General features: G+C 35.5%; 1 protein-coding gene across 1 annotated transcript in view; it reads left to right on the forward strand.

Annotated features, from left to right (window-relative positions):
* Fur2 (furin-like protease 2) overlaps positions 1-26,846 on the forward strand; it is a 337,566-nt gene that overhangs the window by 270,789 nt on the left and 39,931 nt on the right. The window contains exons 5-6 of the mRNA XM_065368067.1: positions 969-1,103; positions 23,975-24,134. Of these exons, the coding sequence (XP_065224139.1) occupies positions 969-1,103; positions 23,975-24,134 (295 nt within the window). The remainder of the gene's footprint in view (positions 1-968; positions 1,104-23,974; positions 24,135-26,846) is intronic.

Consider the following 26,846-nt stretch of genomic DNA (forward strand, 5'->3'; position numbering starts at 1 on the left):
CCATCCATGATCGATCGTGAAGGGGGGGGGGAGGAATTTTTGAATTTTCAAATAATCCGATAATATGCTCCGTATGTAGTAGCTTAGTTCGTTAATCTTTAGGTAAATTCGCTGGTAGTATATCTACGTATTTTTAGCTAAATTTAAGTATACTAAGAGATTAATGTTTGCCTCTTTTTCTCTCTGGTAAATATAGAGTTAAACAATCTGCATATTTTCATATCTCCAAGTACCTAACGTTGTGTTCGCTACAAGACACTTCAATTGAAAATTAAACTAACTCGAAAGTAAAAAAAAAAAAAAACACCCGAAAAGAAAAAATGGAAAACACGAGTTAAAAATGAGAGAGGAGGTCTCTGTTTGTGTAAAACTAAAAAAAAAAAAAGAAAAAAAAAAGTAGCAAGAACACCGTGACTGGAAATAATTCGTCTTTATTATATTCGCGCTTACAAAAAAGAAAAGCAAAAAAAAAACACATTCGAAGAAGGGATAAAACGGGGGAGAATCCAGTTGTATAAAACGTAATTTTTCATAATCTCGTAGGGAGAAAGGAGAATGAGAAAATTCGAAACATTATTCTCAAAGTTATTTCATTATTTGAGCGAAATTTTGTAATTATAAAAAAGAAAAATAGGTATTTTTTCAATTCGACGACGACGACGAAGAGTCGATGCGATGGTAAAAACAACACGCGAAGCAGCACACTCGGAATATGAATGAAAAACTCGAAACTCGTCGAAAAAAATTCTACTCGAATACCTACTTTTCGTAAAATTTATTTTCGGTAACGAATTTCAACTTTTTTTCCTTTATTTTTTCTGCCTCGCTCGGCTCTCGTGCAAGAAAAATATTCGTAGCAAAGGTACATAAAATTTTCGTGATGTAAATTTTTCATTCTCGTAAATTCGATGTAACAAAAAAATTTCCACGTTTTTACCAGATGGTTTTTTTTTCTTCTTCCATTACAGAATGGCGGAGCTAAAGATGGGTTCGATATGAACGTTGGGCCTGCTTGGCAAAAAGGATACACCGGTAAAGGAGTCGTGGTCTCGATTCTGGACGACGGGATCCAAACCAATCATCCGGATTTGGCGTTGAATTACGTAAGTGTTTCCGTTAATTTTTCTACTTTGATGTACGATCGTTTCAAGGAGCCATTAAACAGAAAGCCTGCTGCCCTATAGAGATGGTGGTGTGAAAATGGGCTCGCGTTTAATGTACCGTGGCAAGCAGCCGAATCTGTACTCTGTAGATACGTCTTATGAGACCCACAACATAGTCCTCTCTGGATACCATATTGTGTAATTTTTGTTCGGAGTGTACAGCGAAAGCAAAAGTTTTAATAAATGATAGGTCATAACGTACCCTTTTTAGCGCTTTTAATCTTTAAGACGTTTAAATCGCGATGCAAACATCTTCAGATATATATACGCCGCCGACAAATCGCCAGGGAACCTTGACACGTGTAAAACCATACAAATTGTTAATCGTTTCGAGTTTCTGAAGTTGTGCAAGACTTGAAGTGCTTAAGGATCCAATGTCTAGGCCTCTTTTGCGACGAAACGTCGCACGCTAAAAGCATCCAGCCAGTTTAAAATGTCATTAATGGACTCTCTCAGTGAGATGCGTCTTGTCGCCTAATTCTTGACACGAATCGGATTGAAAATTTGCTACCATAACACTTTTGGCAAACGAAACTTTATTTCGCCACCGAGCGCGATATTAACGCAAGGCGAAGCGAGAGTAATCTAGTGAAGGATTGACGGAGGCAGGGGGAGAGAGAAGGGGCGTTGGACTTCTCAAAACCGTTCGTAGCGCTGTTTTAAGGTATTAGAGAGGCGAGATTATAGTATAGAAGAGATGAAATTCTTGTTTGAAGGATTTTTTTTCACCTCTTCGTAGCACGACTGCGACAAAGAAGAGTAAATGAAAATTTCGCCAGTCGATGAAAACGCTCGTGTCTTTATTTAATCAAATGTTGAGTTTCTTTAATGTTTTTTAAAAAGGTAAACGAATGTTGACTTTACGAGAGGTAATTTTTTTTATCGAGTTATGGTGGTTTTTCCTGCTTTTCTGGAGTGTTCATTTTTTTTCCTGCTCGAGTAGGTGTATATGAAAAATGTGTAAAATTTTCCCACATAGTCGGGGAGGTCGCATAAGGATCTATTGCACACCCCCCCGTCGGCGTCGATCCTCCGGGACAACTTTTTTCTTGAAAGGGGAGTCCTAAGGAACATTTTTAGCCATTGTCCTCAGAAAAAAAGTGGCCCTACTTACAAAATGGTGGCCATTTGATTGAAAGGTCAGCCGAAATCGCAGATTTTGCGTTCCAACGTAGGACTTGTACGAAATTTTTTAATCGTAGAAGGATAGATCGAAAGATTAGACACAAATTTATCACCTGTCAAAATTTCAAGTGCTAAAGTGCCTTTTTCGATTTTTGGTGAATTTTTGAAAATCAAATTTAGGCCAAAAATGAGGGGAATAAATCAAAATTTTACCAAATTGACCAAGTAAGCTTAAATTTGGGATACACCTTATTCTCGATTTGCCAAATCGATTGAAAACTGTTTCAAACCGTTTTTAGCAGTTCTGGAGCCTCCAGTACATTTTTGAAACTTGAAATTTCCCAAAATTTCATCAAATGGAGTTGGAAAGTCGAAATTCATTCTGCGAACTAATTTCAATACGCTACGAAGTCGACTGCAGGTGGATTTTAATTCGTTTTGGAGCCTCCAGCGACATTATGAAAGTTACAGGAGCCTCCAGTAAATTTTTGAAAGTGGAAATTTCCCAAAAATTCATCAAATGGAGTTGGAAAGCCGAAATTTGTTCTGAAAACTAATTTCAATACGCTACGAAGTCAACTGCAGGTGGAATTTGATTAGTTTTGGAGCCTCCAGTAGATTTTTTAAACTTGAAATTCCCCAAAAATTCATCAAATTGAGATGGAAAGCCGAAATTCATTCTGTAAACTATTTCAATACGCCACGAAGTCAACTGCAGGTGAATTTTTATTTCGTTTTGGAGCTTCCAGCGACATTTTGAAAATTACTGAAGCCTCCAGTAGATTTTTGAAACTTGAAATTTCCCAGAATTTCTTCAAATAGAGATGGAAAGCCGAAATTCATTCTGCAAACTAATAACTGCTGGTGGATATCAACTCGTTTTGGAACCTCCAGCGACTTTTCGCAAATTACTGGAGCCTCCAGTGGATTTTGGACACTTGAAATTTCCCAAAATTTCACCAAATTAAGATGGAGAGCTGAAATTATTCTGCAAACTAATGACTGATGGTGGATATCAACTCATTTTGGAGTCTCCAGCGACTTTTCGAAAATTACTGGAGCCTCCAGTGGATTTTGGAAACTTTAAATTCCCCAAAATTCAATGAAACGTAGATGGAAAGCCGAAATTCATTCTGCAAACTAATTTCAATACCCTACGAAGTCGACTGCAGGTGGATTTTAATTCGTTTTGGAGGCTCCAGTGACATTTTGAAAATTACTGGAGCCTCCAGTAGATTTTTGAAACTTGAAATTTCCCAAAATTTCATTAAATGGAAATGAAAAGCCGAAATTCATTCGGCGAACTAATGACTGCTGGTGGATATCAAGTCGTTTTGGAGCCTCCAGCAACTTTTTGAGATGTTGTATAGCGTTTTTTGGAAAATTGAAATTTCCGAAAAGCAGTTGGAAGCTTAAAACCCATTTTGAAACCACCATCCAGTCGACTTCATATCGTATTGAAATTAGTTTGCGAAGTAAATTTCAACTTGCGAACTCCATATGATACAATGTGGGTATTTCAAGTTTCAAAAATATGGTGGAGACTCCAGTAATTTTCAAAAAGTCGCTGAAGGCTCCAAAATGACTTGAACTCACCTAAAGTCGTCTTCAGAGGGTGTTAAAATTAGAGTGAAGAGTAAATTTTGGCTTTCCATCTCCGTTTGATGAAGTTTTGGGGGAAATTTAAAGTTTCAAAAATCTACTGGAGGCTCCAGTGATTTTCAAAAAGTCGCTGGAAGCTCCAAAAACCGAAAAGACATTAGTTGCAGAGTAAATTTCGGCTTTCCAATTCCATTTGATGAAATTTTGTGGGAATTTCGAGTTTTAAAAAATCTGCCGGAGGCTCCAGAACTGCTCAAAACGGGTTGAAACCGTTTCCAATCGATTTGTCATGTCGAAAATAGGGTATATCCCAAATTTCAGCTTTCTTGGTCAATTTGGTAAAATTTTGATTTTTTCCCTCATTTTTGGCCAAAATTTGATTTTTAAAAATTCACCAAAAATCTAAAAAAGCACTTTAGCACTTGAAATTTTGACAGGTGATAAATTTTTGCCTGATCTTTCGATCTATCCTTGTTCGGTTTGCAAAATTCCGTGCAAGTCCTATGTTGCAACGCAAAATCTGCGATTTCGGCTGACCTGTCAATCAAAATGTCCGCCATTTTGTAAGTAGGGCCACTTTTTTTTTTGAATACAAGGGCTAGAAATGTTCCTTAGGACTCCCCCTTTAAGAAAAAAAGTTGTCTCGAAGGATTGAGGGGGGGGTACAATAGATCCTTATGCGGGCTCCCTGACTAACAATACAATAATTTGATTCCGATAGTGCGTTTAAAATTTTCCTCCGACCATCGACCATTATTATGGTTGGATTTTATAGAATTGCTATTACGAGTCGAATCGATTTTATGTGTAGATGTAGAGTTGTTAGTATTCTGTCGGTGATTCCGATACGGAAGGTCGATATGTGGATATTGGCATTAATTACTCGAGGACGAAAGGGAAAAAAACCTTTCGAATGAAAGCGAATCTACCAATATTTTTGGACTCTAGACGAAGAAGACGAATAACTATATCGAAATGTCGACTTTTTTCTCATGATTTATAGCGTTATTATAGTTTATATGGTATACGAGAAGATATAAAATATAAGAGAAATTTTTTTCAATTTTTTTTTTCTGTTCTCGTGTGGTATCGATGATGATGATGTTGTATTAATGGTGTTAAATTTCTCGAAATGTGGATGAGGATGTGTGGTAACTGTAGTGTATGTTGTCGACTCGTACGTGACAAGAAGAAAAATTTGAACGGTTTTCATAGGCTGTGTGTGTTTTGTGGAGTAGAAAATGAACGAGATGTGATATTTTACGAGAAGGGTTGAAAAAAAATTTCAAATTGCGTACAATTTTATGGATTTTATAGCATTATATTTTGTTGGGATCGTGGATGAAGAAATAAAGAGTAAGTTTCTCGGATATACAACTATACAAGTCGATAAGTCGTAAGATTGGTTGTAATGTTTTACGATTTTGTGAAGCCACATTCTAAAGGGTTGAATCTAGTTTTTGTTTTTTTTTTTTTTTCTAAATTATTATTTAAAGATTAGGTTTTTGAAAGTTTTAAAAAATTTTTTGTGTGATTTTTGTAATGAAATTCGTTTAAAACGTTATGAAATTGATTTCCTTGTTCCTTCACCTCTTATTCCTGAACAAAATCCCAGATTCAAGTAGTTTTTACCCTTTTGAAATTTTTTTTCTAGTAAAATTCTTTTCAAAAAATATCACAAAATAAGATGCACTCTTAGAAGAATTTTTTCTCTGAAGGAATAGTTGGAGAAAAACGAATAAAGTAGCGGTACAACTGCGACATTTTACACACGTTTCTCCGATGATTATTATTTTTCTTCCTGGTTTTCGAATCACTTTTCAAATATTATTCAAATACGTACAACTTGAAAATATTCGCCGACTGCAGGATACGTAGATACTCGTGTTCCTAAATGAGGGTTAAATACAGTCGCGATATGCGATGAAAACTCTATGACACGCTAACCCCCCTCCCCCACCTCCTCGCCAACCATCCGAAAAGGTTATCAAAACGACCGCGAATAAATCCCTAACATACACATTTATACGTACGCAATGGACGTATTTTATCTGCAGATACGTCGTAGGTACTCGTAATTTAAATTTTTAATTCTCGTATTCGCTGCAGTTTGCAGTTAGCACTCGATGCGATACATTTTATCTAGTTTTTCATGCGGAAATACAATTGCAGCATACGTCGCATTGTCGATTTCGATACAATTCAATAATACGTTTGTAATTATTCGTATTCATATACCCAGAGTATCGCACTTGACGTGCTCGGATGAGAATTTTATTGATTGGAATTGGTACGTAGGTCATCGCTGAAGTAATTTTTGGGTGAATTTTTCCAGTTTGAAAAAACATACAAAAATTATCTATATTATATAGTACAGGAAAATTAGTATCCCATTGGGACAAGTGAAGTACATAGAAAGCTGAATTTTGGTATACTGGTCCATTTTTATGTGCTGAACATGAATCTGAGGTGTCCCAAAATTCTCAATTTTCTAACCAGAGATTTTAAGAAGTCCTGATTTTTTTTCAGAAATTGGTAAAAGTCTTGGTTCTACCGAGAAAAATCTTTTATCAAAAGCTTTTGAATACATATCTCGTTTGAAAATCAAAATTTTCTCAAAGTGGCAAACATTTGGAACTTTCTTGAATTTTTGGGGAAAAAAATCATTTTTTTCAAACTTTGATAAAAATTAACCGAGATTACTACCCTATTTTTTAAACTTCTGAAAAAAAATCACAATTGATACTTTTTTCGAATTGCTGTAAAAAAAAATGAGGACTTTCCTCCAATTTTAGCTAAAAAATCGGGAACTTTTTCAAATTTCTGGCAAAAATTATAATTTCTTAATAATCCTGAAAAAATCAGGACTTTTCTAAATTTTTGACATAAACCTGGAACTTTTTAGAATTTCTGGCAAAAAATCAAGACTTTTTAGAATCTCTCGCTTGAAAAGCAAAATTTTTTGTAATTTCTGGAAAAAATTGGGATTTGAAAAAAAAAATTACGGCTTAAATCAGAAGACCTTTATAAATTTCTGTCAAAAAAACCAGGACTTCTCAAAATCTCTGGTTAAAAAATCGAGACTTTTTCGCATTTTTGGCCAAAATCAGGACTTTTTTCGAACTCATGCTGAACTGACAAAAATCACGACTCCTTTGAAATTCTGAAAAACAATCAAGACTTTCTCAACTTTGGCAAAAAATCGGAGCTCTTTTAAATTTTTGGTAAAATAAACTTTCAAAAACGTTTGCTCTTGCTTCGCTTGGGTCAATTTGTTTCTTGTTTCAAAACATGCAGGTACTTATCTAACGATTTTTTTTTTGAAAAAAATCACCACTTTTTCATTATCTTTTTTCAACCAAATTTTCAGAAAGCTCTCCACTCGACCCTCCCTCCTCCCCCCTCCCTCTGAAACACAAAAAAATAACACAGTCAAGTCAAATTTGTCACAGAGTGGTTTTCAACAAAATTGTAATTGGAAGGAAATTTTTAATTTCAGTCAAAATGAGGTATTTTTAAAAAAGTAGGTATCTACCTTTTTGACAAAACTCACTACATTTTTTCTATTTTCAAAGTATTTTTCAATTTCAGTCAAAATTATTAAAAAAAAAAAAACAAAAACAAAACAAAAAAAATAGCAAAAATTACCTGTTAGAAAATTCGAATCAGAAAATGAAAATTTCTATGAGTAAGTCATTTTCAATTTTACTTTTACATTTAATTTTAGTTTTCGATAAGATTTTCAGAACTTGTCAATTTTATTTGCAGAATTTTCTGTCTCGTTTTCAGTTGTACTTTCTCTTTTTTGGTCCATTTTTTTTTTTTTTTTTGAATCTCCAATGTCATTAGTAGTCTTTGATCTCATTTTTAGAAGTTAATTTATTTTCAGTTTTTAATTTTATATATTTTTTTAAACGTGGTTCACAATTTTTTTCACTTTTTAAAAATTATTTCAACTTTTGATTCCAATTTTTGAAATTTATTTTTCAACTTCTTTTCCAATTTTTGTTTATATTTTCAGTTTTTAGATTACATTTTGTGAATTCATTTTCATTTACACGTTTTTTGATTTTATATTCAGAATTTTCAATAAGTATTATTTTCAATTTTCGATCTAATTTTCAGATATTTCAGTTTAATTTTCAGTTTTCAATTTCATTTCCAGAATTTTTGATTCTGCTTTCAGTTTCATATTTTTTTCTGAGCTTTTATGTTTCACTTTCATTTTTTAATTTCATTTCGAAGGTATTTAATAGTTGAAATTTTCACTTTCAATTTTTCAGTATCAGCTTCCCAACTTCTGATGGGTTTTTTGGGGAGGGGGGGGAATTTTCAATTTTTTTTTCTGTGTTGGATCACTTTCACTTTTCAAACTACATATTATTTAGAATTTTCAATTTCAATTTCATTTTCAGTCTTGCATTTCTAATTTTCATCATAATTTTTTTATTTTATTCCGAGTCTTCGATTTGATTACCCCCAAACCCCCTCCCCCAAAAATAATAATCTAAAAACATCAAATAGGTACCTCAACTCTAAACCGCGAACAATATCGTTTACCTATTCCACACACTTTTAATCCTCATAACGAACATATTCATCTTTTCATATTTCGGCATAGCATATCCGCCTCAGCATCAGCAGCGGCGGCAATTTGATTAAACTTTAAAAGGAGCACGAAAAACGTATTCGCGATGAATAAATCGTTTCCTTTGATTACACGACAGGAGTGGCGGCGGCGGCGGCGGCGTATTTGAAAAGCTTACTCTACGAGAGTATTTTAACTCGCAACGATAATCTACGCAGTATAACAAAAACACGGCGAACCGTGTAGGCAAATTTATTAACGCGAAATCCGATGCCGATCGTTTCTCTTTTCTGGAAGCACGAGGCCAGGCGCCACCTCCACTCTTCCACTCCTCACCTACCTACCTATAGCCAGCTACAACACAGTCAATCGTGCCGTTTCATATCATAAAAAGCCTACCCCCCCCATCCTACCTCCCTTTTGCCAGTCTGTATGGTATGGACTAATGGTCAGAAAATTAAATACCGCTACAATAAAAGCACGAGGAGGCGAAGTGAACGATAAACCTGGCATCGTTGGCGCTGGCTATGGCTATACGGCCGCGTTTTCCGTAATCAACTACCAGACACGGATTATCCATAATATAATAGCGGCAGAAGAAACGCAAACATCGCTCCTATCGTCGGCAATTGTGGTATAAAAGCTCGTTTTAAAAATTACTACAAATTATTATAAATCTCGAATAACACGAATCCTGCGTCCCTTTCGGTAATTACCGAATCTCATCGTCTTTAATAAATATCTATCGCCGGCTCGCGAGTCGGCGAAATTTCACGAATCAGCGGAAATAGTCGTCGTTATACGAGTTATTCGAGAAACGCAAAAAATTACCGAAAATTTTCAATACCCCGTCCGTCTCTCCTTGTTTTTTTCCCCCGCCCCGCCCTGCGTCGTCGTTGTAGCGTAAGAAAAACACGACCGTTTGCGTAATTCGCGAATCCTCTCCGGTAATTTGGCACGTTATTTTAATGGTCGGTCTTTTCGACTGCTTTATTGTTTTGAAAAGTATAAAAAGCAGTTTTGCGTTTTTAATTTCACCGCCGTCGTTGTCGTCGCCGCCACCGCCACCTCGTTTTCGTAATTTAAGAAGTAAAAAATTAATAAACGTCGTCGTCTCGCGCGTAAAAACTGATTAATTTATTTAAATTTTATTAATTAAAAGGCCTAACTTAACGAACACCTTTGTAAAATAAAATACCACTCGAAAGACTGGAGGGGGAGAGGGGAGGGGGATGAGAAAGAAACCTTCTTCAGAAATCATTATTATGCGAATTTTAGTGTATTCTGGTTTCGATTCGAATGCTCTACGACCTGAAAATATTCTACATAATTGTCCCCCCTCCCCCTCGAAAAATAATCTTCTTGATCCTAATGAAACGACACACTTCATTCGATTTGTTGACATTTCGTTCTGGAGGGGGAGGGGGATAGGGAGGGGGACAGCTCAATTCAAAATAAAATTTCTCATTTATTCTGAGACAATTTTTTGGTGGACCTCACAAGGGAACCTCTTGAGGTGTCTGCCTCCGATTTGAACGGGACCGTGATTTTTGGAAAGGGTATGTTCTAAAACCCCCAAATCCAAATTTTCAGCTGCCCAAGTTCATTTTTCGATTTTTGGCGAATTTTTGAAAATCCAAAATTGACCAAGTATTTTGGTGATTTATGTTTTTTTTTTTAAAGTACGTACTTGATCAGTAAAAATGTTCAAAATAAATCCTAAAACTAATATTAACCCCCCAAATCCAAATTTCGCCATTTCCAGCCATTCTGGAGCCTCCAGCGCTACTTTTCAATTTCTCCAGAATTTGAATTTGCTCCAGAAGGCGTGAATATGAAGTTGGGCAGCCAAAAATCGAGTTGTGTGTTAAACTCGACCTGTTTAACGAATTTATCCACGTTTGAGGCAATGCTGGAGGGGACACCTCAAAAGTGGTTTTTTGCCCAGCCTTTTTTCAAAATAAAAATATTCAAAAATCAAAAATTTCTCGTTTGTGAGAAAATTTTCGAAATTTGCGCGAATCGCTGTATGTATTTTGTCATTAATTAACCACACGAGAGCAAATTTCGCCATTTCCAGCCTTTCTGGGGCCTCCCTAAGCTGGTTAAAAAACCACTATTGAGGTGTCTCCTCCAGAATCGGCTCAAATGTGGATAATTCGTAAAACAAATCGAGTTTAACACGCATCTAGATTTTTTGCCAGAGTTCAAAAAAGTCCCGATTTTTTGCCATAAGTTGAAAAAAAGTCTCCGTTTTAGTCAAGTTTTCAAAAAAGTCAAAATATTTATTTCAAGAGGCCTAAAACGATTTTCTTTTTTTCGAAAGTTGATCTTGAAAAGAACAGAGGACAGGCCTCAACGAAACGAGGGAGAAAACTTTTGAAAATTTATATTTTGAGGGAACCAAAAACGATGTTTTTTCATGCAAGGATATTGTTTTTTGGCTTTTCAAATTTTAGAATTTGAAAGTTTTTTTTTCAGGATGTTGATTTGGAAAAAGAAAAGAGTTATGCGAGAAGTTAATTTTTTTGTTTTAAAACTTTGAAAGTTACTCGTAAATGATATTTTTTCAGAAATTTCAATTTTGAAAAAGAAAACAAAACAGCTCTGAGCGAAACGAGGCAAACGTTTTTGAAAATTTGGGTTTGAAGAATAGAAGTAAAAAACAAGTGTTCTATTCATATCCCCCCCCCCCACCCAGTCGATTAGAAACAGTTTCGAATGGTTTCGAGCCACTTCTGAAGCCTCCAGTAAATTTTTGAAAGATGAAATTTTCACAGAATTTCGTCTAACAAAGTTGATAATCTCGAATTTACCTACATGATAGAAATTTCATAAATACAGCTGGAGGCTCCAGAACTTCTACTTTTCAAATTTCTATAATTATAGATAGGTAACATTTTGATGCAAATTTCAGTGCTCAAAAACCTGCTAGAGGCTCTAGAACTACTCAAAACGGTTCGAAACCATTTTTTATTCAATTTGAGGGGTCGAAAATAGGATATACACCAAATTCCAGTTTTCTAGGTCAATTTTGAGCAATTTTGATTTTTTTCTCATTTTTATGACCCAAATTGAATTCTCAAAATTTTATTTTAGCAGGTCAAATTTTAGCTGTTGATGTATTTCTGCACGCTCTTTCAATAATAATTTCGTCCTCTTTTCCCCCTCTCTGACCTCTTGAACTAGGCTATTATACGACTAAATAATTTGCTTTTAAGAAAATCTTTTCGGTTGCACTTTGCATTAATTTGACATTTTCTCAACGCGTTGTTCGGTATCATATTATCTGACGTAGATCGTGTGTACGAGTACGTAGGTGAATTTCCAAGAAAGAAAAAACTTCAAAATCACTATACGAGTAGTATAAAGGTACGTAAATGCGGCGATGGCATGCAATCCAACCATACAGGTCACAGACCTGTTTGCTAAAGCATGTACGAATATTTAATTTCAAAGAAACCCTTTACTTTCTTCTTTTTTCAAAAAGAGGCATCGTGCACAATAAAAGTATGTAGGTAACCAGACAAAATTCTACTCGCAGAAATTCATTCGATAGAGTGTACAACTCAGACTTTATACGATGGAAAGCACGTCTGTATTATGGTAGTGTATAGCCACACATTTCCAATATGGTACTCGACTCGATCACAATAGGGAAGAAAAAACCTATGAAATTGGCTTCGAAAAAAAGAAGAAAAATCGTCCTCTTTAAACAGGTGTTTTTTTTTTCAATCGACAATGTTTTCTTGAAAATGGTGGGCATATTTGTGGTAAAATGGGAGCTTGGAAAGAAGTATTAGATAAGTATATGAGGGGCAGAATGGGTAAGAGTTTTTGAAAATATTAAATTTTCATATTAGGTGATTTTAATTTTTCTAACATTTACTTCCATGAATTAAGCAACTTGCAAAGTATTGTGTTGGAGGAGGGAAAATTGCGAGGGTACTTTAAAAAGTGCATCTGTGTTTTGTGATATTTTTTGAAATAGCCTGACCATGGTGACAAATAATTGAGATGAGGGAAAAATATTTTTTGAAAATTTTCATAATTTACCTCCATATTTTGATAGGTGAATAAGCAATTTTTTTATATTATGAAGAAGTTGTTTTTTTTTACGATTTCGAAGTTTTGGAATTGGAAGGACGATTTTTTTATTAGAAATTTCAAGTATGCAAAAAATATCAGATAGACCTAAATGAACTGAGGACAAAAACTTTCGAAAATTTGAATTTTGATAAGTGAAAGTGCTTTGTTTTTTTTTGTGAAGGGCTTGATTTTTTTAGTTTCAAAATTTTAGAATTTGATAAATGTTTTTTTTTTTTTTTTAATTAGAAATTCTAACTTTACAAAAGAAAAACCAATGGGCTAATAGTGCAAAAGGAGTCGAAAATTTGAGTTCTGAGAAGTAAAAACATTTTATTTTTTATTTGAGAAGTTCATCAAAGACGAAAAGACAAGAAGACGATTTGACGAATTTGACGATTAGACCCAGGGATTTCCAGCCAGCCAATAGCTAAAAGTCAATAGCCAATAGCCGATGCAAGCCAATGGTATTTAAGCCAATAGCCAAAAGCTAGCCTAATGAAAATTTTCCAGCCAATAGCTAATAACCAAAAGCCAATGAACTTGAAATGATTTTCAAATTTTTCAATTTAAAAAAAAAAAATTCATATTTTATTTTTTTTTCACTCACAACTCACGTCTTACACTCACTAAAACCAAAGAAATGAAATTGTCCCTTTTAACAATCATCTACGCATCATAACAAGTATTTTGAGGGGTCACATGCATTTTTGTTTTCGTAAGCCAAAAGCCAGCCAATCGTCAGCTGATGAAATTTTTCCAGCAAATAGCCAGCTTTATTTAAGCCAATGAAAATCAAGCTAAAAGCTGATAGCCAAAAGCCAATCGATGATTGGCTGGAAATCCCTGATTAGACCATTAGACAAGTAGACGATTAGATGAAAAGACAATTGGATAATTAGACGATTAGACAAAAGGATGAAAAGACAATTAGACGAAATGACAAAAAGACAATTAGATGATTAGACGAAAAGACGAAAAGACAAAACGACGATTAGACGAAAAGACAAATAGAAAAATATGAAAAGACGATTAGACAAAAAGATGATTAGATGATTAGACAAATAGAAGGAAAGACAATTAGACAAAAAGACAAAAAGCGACGATTAGACTAAAAGACAAAAACATGAAAAGACAATTAGACAAAAAGACAAAATGACGATCAGACGAAAAGACAAAAAGACAAAAAGACGATTAGACGAAAAGACAAAAACATGAAAAGACAATTAGACAAAAAGACAAAATGATGATCAGATGAAAAGACAAAAAGACAATTAGATGAAAAGACAATTAGACGAAAAGACGATTTGACAAATTTGACGATTAGTCCATTAGATGTTTAGATGAAAAGACAATTGGATGATTAGACCATTAGACAAAAAGATGAAAAGACGATTAGATTATTGGATGAAAAGATGGAAAGACTAAAAGACGATTAGATAAAAAGACAAAAAGACGATTAGACGAAAAGACAATTAGATGAAAAGATGATTAGACGAAAAGACAAAAAGATGAAAAGACAATTAGACAAAAAGACAAAAACACAAGAAGATTAGACGATTTGACGATTAGTCCATTAGATGTTTAGATGAAAAGACAATTGGATGATTAGACCATTAGACAAAAAGATGAAAAGACGATTAGATTATTGGATGAAAAGATGAAAAGACGATTAGACAAAAAAACAAAAAGATGAAAAGACAATTAGACAAAAAGACGAAAAGATGATAAGATGAAAAGATGAAAAGACAAAAAGATGAAAAGACGATTTGACGATTTGACAATTTGACAAATTGGACGATTAGACCATAGAAGATCAGACAATTAGACGAAAAGACAATTAGATGATTAGATGAAAAGATGAAAAGACAAAAGGACGATTAGACAAAAAGGCAAAAAGAAAAAGATGAAAAGACGATTAGACAAAAAGATGATTAGATGATTAGACAAAAAGACGGAAAGACAATTAGACAAAAAGACAAAAAGATGATTAGACTAAAAGACAAAAACATGAAAAGACAATTAGACATAAAGACAAAATGACGATCAGACAAAAAGACAAAAAGACAATTAGACGAAAAGACAAAAACATGAAAAGACAATTGGACAAAAAGACAAAATGACGTTCAGACGAAAAGACAAAAAGACAATTAGACAAAAAGACAATTAGACGAAAAGACGATTACATGAAAATTCAAAAAGACAAGACAAAAAGACAAATAGCGAAAAGGCTAAAAGGGTGAGCAGGTCCTTATTTGGGTCTGAAAACACTCACTGACTGAAACATTTGTCGAAATATTCAATTTTCTAGATGAGATATTTTATTGGGGGGGGGGACCACCCTCTCCGCCAAATTTGAGAAAAACTTTCAAAAAAAAAGCCGGGGCATGTGATATATCGAATTGTATGTTTTTGATGACGCCGAACACGAATATGACGTCAGATTTTTGATTGGATCCCATCCACGGCCCCCAGCACTTCCCCAAATGGGGTAAAAGTTCAAAAAAGCGTTTTATTTGTGCGACACATGAAATAGCATGTTTTTGGCGACGCTGAACACGAATATGATGTCATATTTTTGATCGGACCCCATACACGCCCCCCTCCCCAGAACCTCCCCAAAGCGGGTAAAAGTCAAACAAACAGTTTCGTTCGTGTGAAACATGAAATACACGTAGTATGTTTTCGATATGTGTATGAATATTTTTCAACATATTCTCGCATATTTGTATACCGTATGTTCTGTCTTCCAACTTCACCCCTCACGAAGTACCCAAGGTGTGGGTTTGACAGGTATATAAATATGTAAAATTCGAATAGTACATTCAACGTCTCAACTGTACCTACCTTCTGATGCATCACTGCGGAAAAATGAACCTTCGGAATGCGACTCGTTAAAAACTATTTTGTGCATTCGAATCGCGATCGAGTTGTTGACGGGGCTCGAAAACCTCATAAAGTATTTATTATCTATACTCGATGTGTTTTCTTTCGCCGGCTGCTATATACACCATACTCCGTATATATACGTATGTACGATGGCGCAGCAAGCAGTTAAAAAAAAAACGAAAACATCCTCGTTCGCTATATACCGAGCGAGCAATTTACGACTAAAAATTCGCAAACGTCGATAGCCAAAAAAAATTATAAAGAATTCGACAAAATATAGGAAAAATTTACCGCCGCGTGACGTAATCAAAACTCATAAATAGCGGCAAAGGCGACTCGTGCCAAATCGTAATTTTCTATAATAAACGGCGCGATAAGTGCGAAAACACGTAAAAAAAAAAGAAGAAGAGTAATATACGATTATTTTTTTTTATTTTTTCCTCTCTCGTTCGAACTGTTCGTTGAATATGAAAAAAAATCAAACTTACATAAATTTTTCGAGTATTCTGCAAAAGTCATACTATTTTGGTATCTCGTTTACCTTATTTCTGTGTGTGTCTGAGACCTTCATTTTACTTACAAAATCGTATACGAAGCCTAATTATACCAACAACCTGAGCTGTAATAAAAATTTAATATTTTAGCGTGGTTCGTCGAAGAGGTCTTTTTTCCTTTTATCAATTTCGCTCCTAACACGCGACCTTTTTTTTTTTGTCCATTCAATTGCACTAGGGAAAAGGTGGAGGTATATAAAAGGAGCAAGAACAATGCTTAATGATGCACTCGAACCGACACGACAAATTTTCTTACATCGTGAAAACTTTTCAATTGGTTGCTAAGATACGTCCGATAGGGGATACAAAAAATACCGCCAAATGGTTTATGAAAATTATTATACACCGAAAAACGAGGAAAAAAGGACGAATTTTAAAATACTCCCCCCCCCCAACCGTCGCCTTCGTCTGCTCCAGTTCGTTTTTTTTTTACTCTTCTGTATATACACTCGAAAGTCGATCGTGTAAATTTGATAATCTCTCGTAATAAATTTATACAATTTATACCGAGAGTCAAGAAGGCGGAGTGGTTTGTTTGTTAGAAAATATGTATACGAGTAAAAAATATTATACGCTTTTACGGTAGAGAGTATAAAAATTACATCGTCGAATTTCCCTTTCGAATAATTTCACTGTTGTTGTGGTGTTTTTGAGTTTTTTTTTTCATCATGTTTTCTCGCACAGTTTTAATAATCGAGAAGAAAATCCGATGTAGAGTGTAAATAGTCGAATAAGAGGGAGTTTGAAAAAAGAAATAAGATGGAATTTTTAAATTTTAAACGATCTTTTCGTTTGATGTTTTAATCATTTCTAGATAATAATTTTCGACTAAATTTCGTCAAATTTGGCGCGAAAAATTCATCTTGTCGATGGTAACACTTGTTCTAGCAAAGGTTTGCTCATTTTATAATGTAAATAAGTCGACTTTGCGAGGGCGACGACTGACGACAGACGAGATAAAAGACGTAGAAAATAAAGCAGGAAACGAATTCCTCCTACATTCGAAAAGTAAATACCGCAAAAGTAAATATTTTTTACAAACAATTTTACCTATTTATTTTTTTATGAGGAATTCCTGGAGCGAGAAAAAAAATGTTGTTTCTATTTCGATTCAAAGTGCAAACAAATAAAATGCGCTACAATTTGATGTTTTTTCGTACAGATACCAGATAATCCTGTATACTGGAGGATTTTCTAAAAAGGCGGTAATTTCCCCCCAAGGAAGATGTATTTTTTTCCAATGATAGTTTTTTTCTGTACATTTTTCACTCGTCTGGTCTCTGTACCGATTTCAGTGGAGAAAAAAACGAAATGCTAATTTTTTTTTTGCGTTATTTAGTCAAAGCGAAAATCATCTGGACTGCTTTCTACGTAGGTAAAGGAATTCGTCCATTTCGAATCAATTTTTAAATCGTTCAGTCGAATGAAGAGAACGAAGATTGGGAAAGGGAAATTCAGCCACTCGTGTTTCTTCTCTTCTCTCATTGGCTTTTTGTTTTTACGATGGTGAATTTTCTCATCTCCTCGTATAGTTGGAGCAATTCGACGACGACGTTCTGATAAGTGTTTTAACTCGCAGCATTGTACCTACGTAAATGAATTGGGTGATGGAAACACCGAGTTATTTAGCAGATGTAGATGAGACGAGGAAGGGAGTTGGAAATTACCAAATTGACTGAAATAATTGAGTGAAAATCTGTGTTCATCGAGTACGTACTTACAATTAGTCGGTTTTTTTTCAGTTGAAATGTTCTGAGAGCAGGGATTGCTTTCGAATGAGTTTCGTTCGATTAATTTTTGGTTCCCACATAATCGATGAGGTGCTAAAGTTGCCTGTAATGTCTAAAAATATGAGTTTATTCGACGAGAAAGGGGTGGAGAAGGAGGAGAAGTAAAGAGACAGGGCAAAGAGATTGAAATTTTTCCAAAGTAATGAACGAATAAAATTCCGTTGGAAATTTATTACTCGAGATGTTATTACATTTTTTTAATATTTTTTTTCCTTCGTAATTTCATTAAGAAAGGAGGGGGAAGAGATTGGTTCATCTTTTCGATTTTATTAACTGTTTTTTTTTATTCATTCGTCGAGTTTGATCTCAAAATAATATGTGCTTTGCCAATTTTTTGGAATTTATTAGATTATCGAAGATGAACGTGTTTATTTTTTTTCCTCTTCTTCGTACTTACTATCCTTCTAATGATATAATATCGAGCTTATACGTACACGAGATTGCTGTAGACTTGAAGATGGGAGGGGTGGAGTAGAAGTTGGGAGTACAGATATGCTCGTAGTATATTGAAATATTGTGTTGTGCGAACGAAACGGAAGTATCGCGTTGATATATTAAAAAATTCTAATATAGGCAATTTATTCGTAATAAAGATGAAAAATTCCTTCGTTTTTTTTTTCAGTGACTTAGTCTGTATGTACGAGTATTATGCGATGATGTAATGGAAGAAAATTAATTTTATCAAGAGTAATAATATTTCTCTATTTTTTAACACGTTTTGGAGCTCTTGTTTTTTTCATCGCGAATTTTATTTTTCGAGATGAATTTTAAATTACTTTGTATTTTTATTAGGTATTTACTTGAATAATGAAATATTATAGGGAATAAGTATGTGAAGTGCTGAAGATGCAGTCGAACGAAAAATTATCACTTCGGTTTAAAAATTTGGAATTCAAGGTGAAAATTTTGGGATTAGTTGAAAGGTTTTCAGAATTACTCGTACCAATTTTTTAAAATCCAAAACTTCATAATATTATTGTCCTTCTTATTGTTAGTTTGTTGAGTTTCAAAAAAATTCCATTTTTAAAGACACCTTTTAAGGTATCCTTGATTATAGCCTTTTGCCCGCTTTGTTCTGCTTTTCACTCTTATCTACTGCTGTTCTGATTTTACTTAGTACTTTTTATTTTGGCAAAACGACCAAAAATGTTTATTTTTTTCTTAATTGCCCAAATAGTCCTTTTTACGAGAAAACGAATGCCTGAAACGCTGGTCTGTGCGTATGTTTGGCCGCATGGGGTCATCGACCTGCCTGTCCAGCCTCTCATAGTCGTAAGTTCGTCTGTCTCGCTTCCCAAGGTTATCTGTCTGCCTTCTTAAAGTCATTGACCTTTCTGTCTGGCTTCTCAAGTAGGTCTGTCTGCTTGTCTGGCTTCCAGATATCAAATTGACCCTTCTGTCTGGTTTCTCAAGGTCGTCTGTCTTCTTATCTGACCTCCAGAGGCCATTGTCCCGTATGTCTTGCTTTTCAAGGTCAACTGCCGGCTTTCTTAAGGTTCTTGACCCTCCTAACTGGTTTTTCAAGGTCGTCTGTCCACTTGTCTGATCTCTAAAGGTTATTGACCTTTCTGTCTGAATTCTCAAGGTTGTATGTACGTTTGTCCAGCCTCTAGAGGTCATTGAACCGTCTGTCTGGATCCCCAATAAAGCCATTTGTCTGCTTTCTTGAGGTCATTGACCCTTAGATCGGGCTTCTTAAAGTCATATATCTGCTTGTCTGCCCGCTAGAGGTCATTGACCTTTCTGTATGGCTGATCAAGGACGAATGTCCACTTGTTTGACCTCTAGAGGTTATTGATCTTTCTGTCTGAATTTTCAAGGTTGTATGTATGATTGTCCGGCCTCTAGAGGTCATTGACCTTTCTGTCTAGTTTTTCAAGGTCGTCTGTCTGCTTGTCTGACCTCTAGAGGTCATTAAACCGTCTGTCTGGATCTCCAATAAGGCAATCTGTCTGCTTTCTTGAGGTCATTGACCATTTGATTGTGTTTCCTAAAGTCATACATTTGCTTGTCTGTCCGCTGGAGGCAGTGACCTTTCTGTATGGCCTATCAAGGTCGCCTGTCTGCTTGTTTGACCTCTAGAGGTCATTGAACCGTCTGTCTAGATTCCTAATAAGACCATTTGTCTGCCTTCCTGAGGTTATTGACCCCTTAATCGGGCGCTTCAAGTCATGTGCCTGTTTGTCCGGCCTCTAGAGGTTATTGACCTTTCTGTGTGGCATTTCGATTTTGTCTGTCTGCTTGTTTGGCCTCTAGAGGGCATTGATCTTTCTGGCTGGATTCTCAAGGTAGTCTGTCTGCTTGTTTGACCTCTAGAGGTCATTGAACTATCTGTCTGGATTCCCAATAAGGTCATCTGCCTGCCTTCTTGAGGCCATTAGCCCTTCTATCGGGGTTCTCAAGGTCGTATGTCTGCTTGGCTAGCCTTTCAGGGTCATTGACCCGCATATATGGCCTTCTTAAGGTCGCCTGCCTCCCAGTCTGGCCTTCAGAGGTCATTGAATCGTCTGTCTAGCTTCTCAATGTTGTCTATCTGCCTGTATGGTCTCTTTAAGGTCAGTGACCTGTCTGTCTGGTCTTTTAAAATTACCTACTGACCTACCTATGAAGCCTCTTTTTCGTATTTTTTGAATTAGTTTCTGGATTTGGAGAAAAATTAGGTGAAATGTGTTTTTTGATTAATTTGATCGCTGAGCCCAAATTTGATTTCCATTCAGAGCGTGGTTTTCTGCTCGACAAAAAGTTTTTGGGATCAAGAAATTCACGAGCTAACCTTTTTTTTATTATTTGGATCTTTTTGATCACAAAAAAATCGAGTAAAGTGAGTTTTTTTTTTCACTAATAAATCGAGGTTTTGATTTTTTGAGTCAAAAACTCCTGCTTTTTTTCCAAATAAATATTTAAAAATCTTGTTGTTGTTTTTTTGCCAAAATCTCCAAAAAACGTGCTTTTTTCATAAATAGTCTCATGGTCTTATTTTCTGTCAGAAATGTCGAAATAGTCTCGTTTTTCTGTCAAAAAGCCACGTGTTCCAAATTCACAGAAAATGTCCTGTTTTTAGTGTGGTTTTTGCCAATATTGTCAAAAGGTTACAATTTTTGTCAAAGTTGTCCGAAAATTCTTGTAATGTTTAAGTCAAAAAGTCCTATTTACGCCCCCCCACCCCTCCCTCCCCCCATTTCAAAAGGTCTTGTTTTTTTTTTTAAATTATCACGGAGTGCTTTTTATTCAAAATCGTATTAAAGCCCTTTTTTCTATAAGAAATGCTAAATAATGATAAATGATACTGTTCTTCTGTCAACAAGAGCAATTTTTTCCAAACTGTCAAAAAAGGCGCCATTCTCGCAGCCAAAGTTGTAAAAAAAGGTTGAGATTTTTTGGTCAATATTGCCATGAAAATCCTGTTTCTTGCTTCTATTTTTTCCTAGAAATCATCAAATAACAAGCGGCTTTTTGCCAATATTTTCATCAAGTCTTGATTTTTTGCCAAAATTACCAAAAAGTTGATCCTTTTTTTGGCCAAAAATGGCATGAAAAGTCGTTTATGTGCCTCCACTTTTTTTTTCAAATTTGCCAAAAAAGTATGCTGTTTTTTTGTCGCTGTACTACGAAAAAGCTCAAATTTTTAAAAAATGTGGTGAAAAATTTTAGTCAAAAAGTCTTGTTCTTTTTCTGCCAAAAATGTCAAAAAAATTTTTGTTGTTGAAATTTCCAAAAAGCAAAATTCCATTTTTTGTCAAAAATGTCAAAATAATCACTTTTTTTGTCGAGAAGTTTTTTTCCTCAGTTGCTCAAAAAAAGTCCGTTTTTCAACCAAACGGTCCAAAAAAAAAACTATTTTTAGCCAAAATTGCAAAAAAAAAAGGTCAGCGTTGTTGGGGGTGGGGGGAGGGGTCAAAATTACCATGAAAAGTCCTGCGTTTTTCTTCTACTTTTCATATGTGCTAAAACTGTCGAAATATTCTTCTTTTTTTTATGAGTAAATCAGTCTTTGTTTTTTCCATTTTTTTAAAGTCAATTTACTATTCTTTGATCCGAATTTGGATTTTTATGTTTTTTTTTTCACTTACCTTATTGAAAAATATAATTTAGACCACCGCTCTCCCCCTTCATTGAAACATTTTTTTCGCATATTGTTGTCTTAGTTGTTAGACATCATTGATCAAAATTTAACTATGTATTTTTAAAATTTTCGAAAATTTTTAGTTGGAAAATTCCTCTCAAATTTGTGAAAAATATTATATATATTTTTTTAATGAAACATGAGTTTTTTTCCGAATACGTTTTAATAATTTTCAATTTTCCTAAAATTGGCAATTTTTTTCATTTTTACTTTGAGCTTCAATAAAAAGCAAATCTTGCAGGTAAATTCGCTGTCAAAAGAGATCGAATAATGATTATAGAAAAACACTCTCGAATGGAATAGCAGTTATAATATCGGTACAACGACCGACATGTGTATAAATTGGCGAAATAAAACAAATAATAAATAAACAGAGAGAGAGAAAATTTACAACTAATGGTTGATTTATTTGATGTGTCCTTGTGTCTTTTATAACCGAAACGCTATAATAAACGACACAACGGGGTCACAATATACGAGTGTGTATGATAAAATGTGGAAAAGTCATAAAAACAATACTGAATGTTGCGTATAGTATATTTTAGCAAATATCTACGAAAGTATGTGATGTGACGCACAGGGTGTTATAGAATTTTTTTCTATACTACTGTTTTTAATGGCGACTGACTTACTTATACTTATATGTACTCGTACTAGTGTTGCATGTGATAAAAACGTCGACTGATTTGTACCGAAATTGTCGCTCTGTCGCTCTGTCGATGTCGGAGAGTAGAAGTAAAAGCAATATCGCGATGAGAATTTAACTCACCGGGCCACGCCTGAGGAGAGGTTTTTTATTGTATCGTAAAAATTGCAACAGTGGCACGTGAAAACAAACGGTCTCGTAAAATTGGCAGCTATGAAATGTACTACCTCGTGAAAGAATGTTTGTACAGGGTGAAAGGGGGGGTAGGTAAAGGTGTCTCCTCCTTTTTTTCCATTTTGAAAATAAAAAAGATATTTAATAATGGTCAATGGGGTGAATTTTGGCGGTAAAGGGTAAATTTTTTTCACCTTTTTGGTCTCGGTCTGCGAATGTTGGTCTATAATATGAGGTGAAGTGTTCTGTGTGTGTATCGTTGGTAATGGATTATATCGTGTCGTCGTAGTAGTAGGAGTAGGTATAACGAATGTAAGTAAGCGAAGTGCTGCAGCTGCAGAGTGTGTGGTGAGATGAGGCAAGAAGAGGGAAAATGATAAAGTAGCTGGCTGTCTAGCGTGTGAGAGAAAAATGTCTACGATATGATTGGTTACCTTTGCGCGCGAAGATGCAGTGAAAAAAAAAGAAGGAATAAGGAAGAGGATGCTGGATGGTGTAGGAAGAAGAAGAAGACGAGGCAGCGTAAAAGACGACGTACGAGAATGGCGGAATTGAAATTTAATCCCGAAGTGTACGCTAAAGAAAAAGATATCGAAGACATTTTTCACTCGCTTTTACCAGGATACGCGTTTTTAGCAACGTACTAGTACAGTGTAGTTCTTAATGGAGAGGCAATTTGCAACGAAATTGATTTCAGATTTGCGCCGCTCAGCTCAGCTCAGCTTCGCCGTTTAATCAGACGACTCGACTCGGCCGAATGAAAATATTTTATAAAAGTTCCGCTACATTTAATAGTTTTTTAATTCGATTATCGGCCGTTAACTCGCGAACTAGATGCTGATGGGTGTGGGGGAGGAGAGGCTGGGTTTAAGATTTTTAAAAATGTGTCGTCGAGTTAACGTCTCGTAAAGCCTTTTGCGAGTCTATTTTCGTCGTCCAAAAAGCGATGAACACAATTTTCTAACGAGCTAAAAAAAGCGAAAAAAACAGCGAAACGTCGTCGTAACGTGATAATAGTACCACGTTGTACCAAAGCATGCTCGTAGCATTCCACAAATATTTATCCATCGTTTTTGTTTAAACGAAACACACGTGGATATTTCTACACAGATGTTTAGAATACCTTCGCGTTCTTTTCCTTTTTTTTTTTACGTGTGTGTGTAGGATATATATAAGGGTATTATGTATTATACGGATTTGTATTTATGGTATACCTTGGTTTCTGTTCTCACAGGATCCTCAAGCCAGTACAGATATCAACGATAACGATGATAATCCGATGCCCAGAGATAACGGTGATAACAAGCATGGCACCAGATGTGCCGGAGAAGTGGCTGGAGTAGCTTTTAATCAGTATTGCGGTGTTGGAGTTGCCTATAATGCCAGTATTGGGGGTGAGTGTCGATTAATCTCCTTCTTATTGTATAAATTGAAGTAGTTAATTTTTTTAAATTTTGTCACATGAAAGAGCTCGCTGAGGGGAAGGTTTACCATCCAAAAAAAGTTTGAAAAGTTGCACCCAAATTTGAAGAAAAAAGTTTAAATAAAATTTGTAGGTATACAAACTAGGACAAATTTTTGAGCCAATAACTTAGTAGGTAAATAATGAACCAAAACTAAGGAGTCCAATAATTGGAAAAAGAAAAAACTCTCTCCTTGTTTTTAATGCTTTTTATTGCAAAGATCTTTTCAAAAAGTACAACTTTTCATCATCAGGCAAGAGCACTTAATGAACTAATACAAAGTGTGCATCTTAAAGTAAAGGTTGGGTGTGGTCACTACCAGGATGGGTGTGTCTGTTTGTTGGAATGTGTATGTGACTGGTTCCATGTAGGCATTTGAGCAGGTCAATGTCCAAAGGTCCCAAGTCATCATTGAGGAGTTTTTCTCTATTGTTTTTGTGCATGGCTATTGCTTCCCTAATTGGTAGTTCTGATATTCTGGCAACTAGTTTTTCTAGGGTTAAGTTGACTTCAGTTATTGTGTGTCCAGTTGCTATAATGTGGTCTCCTATTGCTTATTTTCCTTCAATATTGTATCTAGCTTTGTGCATATGTTCCTTGTATCTGGTTATGATGTTTCTCTTAGTCTGTCCAATGTAAAGTTTGTCACAGCCAGAGCATGTGATCTTATAGATTCCTGATTGGTCAGTTTTTGGGTCCTTGTCCTTGAGGCTTCCCAGTAGGGTTTTCAGTTTATGTTGATTAGTTGTGACTTGTGACAGGTTCTAAATCATTTTCCCTGAAGATCTGACAAAGTTTGTTGGTTATGACTGGGTAGTGGGTCAACTTGATTCTTCTATTATCTGGTTTATCTCTTTGGAATGTGATGATCTCTTTCAGTCTTTGTTTGCTTAAATGGTTTTTGATGAGGGTGTCTATTGTTCTAGTCTTGTAACCCAGATTGTTAGCTACTCTTTTAATGTGGTCAAATTCTCTCTTTCTATTTCCTGGGCTCAAGGGTAGTGCACAACGTCTATGGACCATGCTATTAAAAGCAGCCAGTTTTTGGCTCCAGGGCTGGTAAGAGTCAGCAGGAATGTAGTTGTTGGTGTGAGTGGGCTTCCTGTAGATGTCATATTCCAATTTGTTGTCTTTTCTGGTGATTAGGATGTCCAAGAATGGCAGTTGTTGGTTGTTTTCATATTCATAGGTGAACTTGATGGTTGCATATTGTTTGTTCATGGTCTCAAGGAAACCATTTATGTTGAAGTCCTCTGGTACAATGCTGAAGATGTCATCAACATATCTGAACCAAATCTTAGGGAAGTCTTTTTCTTTTTCCTTCAGTTTGCTTTCCAAGTGGCCCTTGAAAATGTCTGCCATGAATGGTGACAAAGGGTTCCCCATTGCTGTTCCTCCTGTTTGTTGGTAGAACTTTCCACCATATTGGAAGATGGTTTGTTTCATGCATAGTTCTGTGAGGTTCATGAGTTCAGTAATCCTTTCTTGGGAAACTTTCTCTTTTTGGAGACAGTCTTTCATTATGGCCAAGGTTTCTGGTATGGGTACACTGGGGAATAAGTTGGTGACATCAAAGGAGATGAGTCTATCAGATGGTGATATCTGGGAGTTTTTCAGTTTCTCCACAAGTTCTTCATTATTCTTTATTTGGTATGTGACAGGCTGATTAATGGCTTGTAATTCAGTGACAAGTTGTTTGGCAATCTGGTATGTGGGTGCATCTACATGTTGGATACTATTGGTCTCATTGGATTGTTTGGTTTGTGAATCTTTGGCAGACAGTATAACTTTGGTATTTTTGGGTTGGAGGGTATTTTGTAATTCTTGTTCTTGATTGCTGTCTTTGTGGTTTTTATTAGAGCCCTGCGCCGACGACGAAATGATCGGCGGCGGCTATGGTGAGCGCAGCGTTGTGGGTGGCGGCGTAGCCGATTCCAGCCGACGTTTCCAGCGGCGGCAAAAATTTTACTTGGCTGCGGCTTAGCCGGCTACAAAGATTGAAATTTTGAGGTAATTTTCCGTAAATCATAAAATTACCTCAAAATACAAATTTTTTGCGAAAATTATTCAGCTTCTCAAATAAGCATTTAGCATTCTTTTCCAAGCTGAGAAAAGAAATCATTCTAGGTAGTGCGTGGCAAAATTGAAAAATTTAGCCACTAGAAAAAATCCAAAATATGAGGAAAATTTCCCTGAAATTTGCCATTTGAGTGATTTAAATCGGCTCAGCCGAGCAAGGCGGCTTCAAAAATTTTTAAAGCGGCGGTGGCGGCTCAAAAAATGTGTGAAAAATTGGTGGCCACGGCGGCGCGGCGCGGCGGCGCAGGGCTCTAGGTTTTTTATCATATTGTTCAGTGGATTTTTGGTAAGTTCTTTGTAGGGTCCATTCTTCAACAGATCATTGACTTTGTTGTTGTAGTCATCTTTTTCCATAACTACTATGGCATTTCCTTTGTCTGCTTTCATGTATAGCACATCTTTTTCTTTGAGACTTTGTATGGTTTTGTGGTGTGTTGTTGGTTGGTTGGTGGTTCTAGTCTTTGTTATGACATCTATGCATTGTTGTCTGATTTTTGTTTTGGTGTTGTAATCAAGCCTTTTGGTTGCTACATCAATGTCAGTTATTATATCCTCAATAGGTGC

This window comes from Planococcus citri, chromosome 5 (genome assembly GCF_950023065.1).
Source record: "Planococcus citri chromosome 5, ihPlaCitr1.1, whole genome shotgun sequence".
Taxonomy (NCBI): domain Eukaryota; kingdom Metazoa; phylum Arthropoda; class Insecta; order Hemiptera; family Pseudococcidae; genus Planococcus; species Planococcus citri.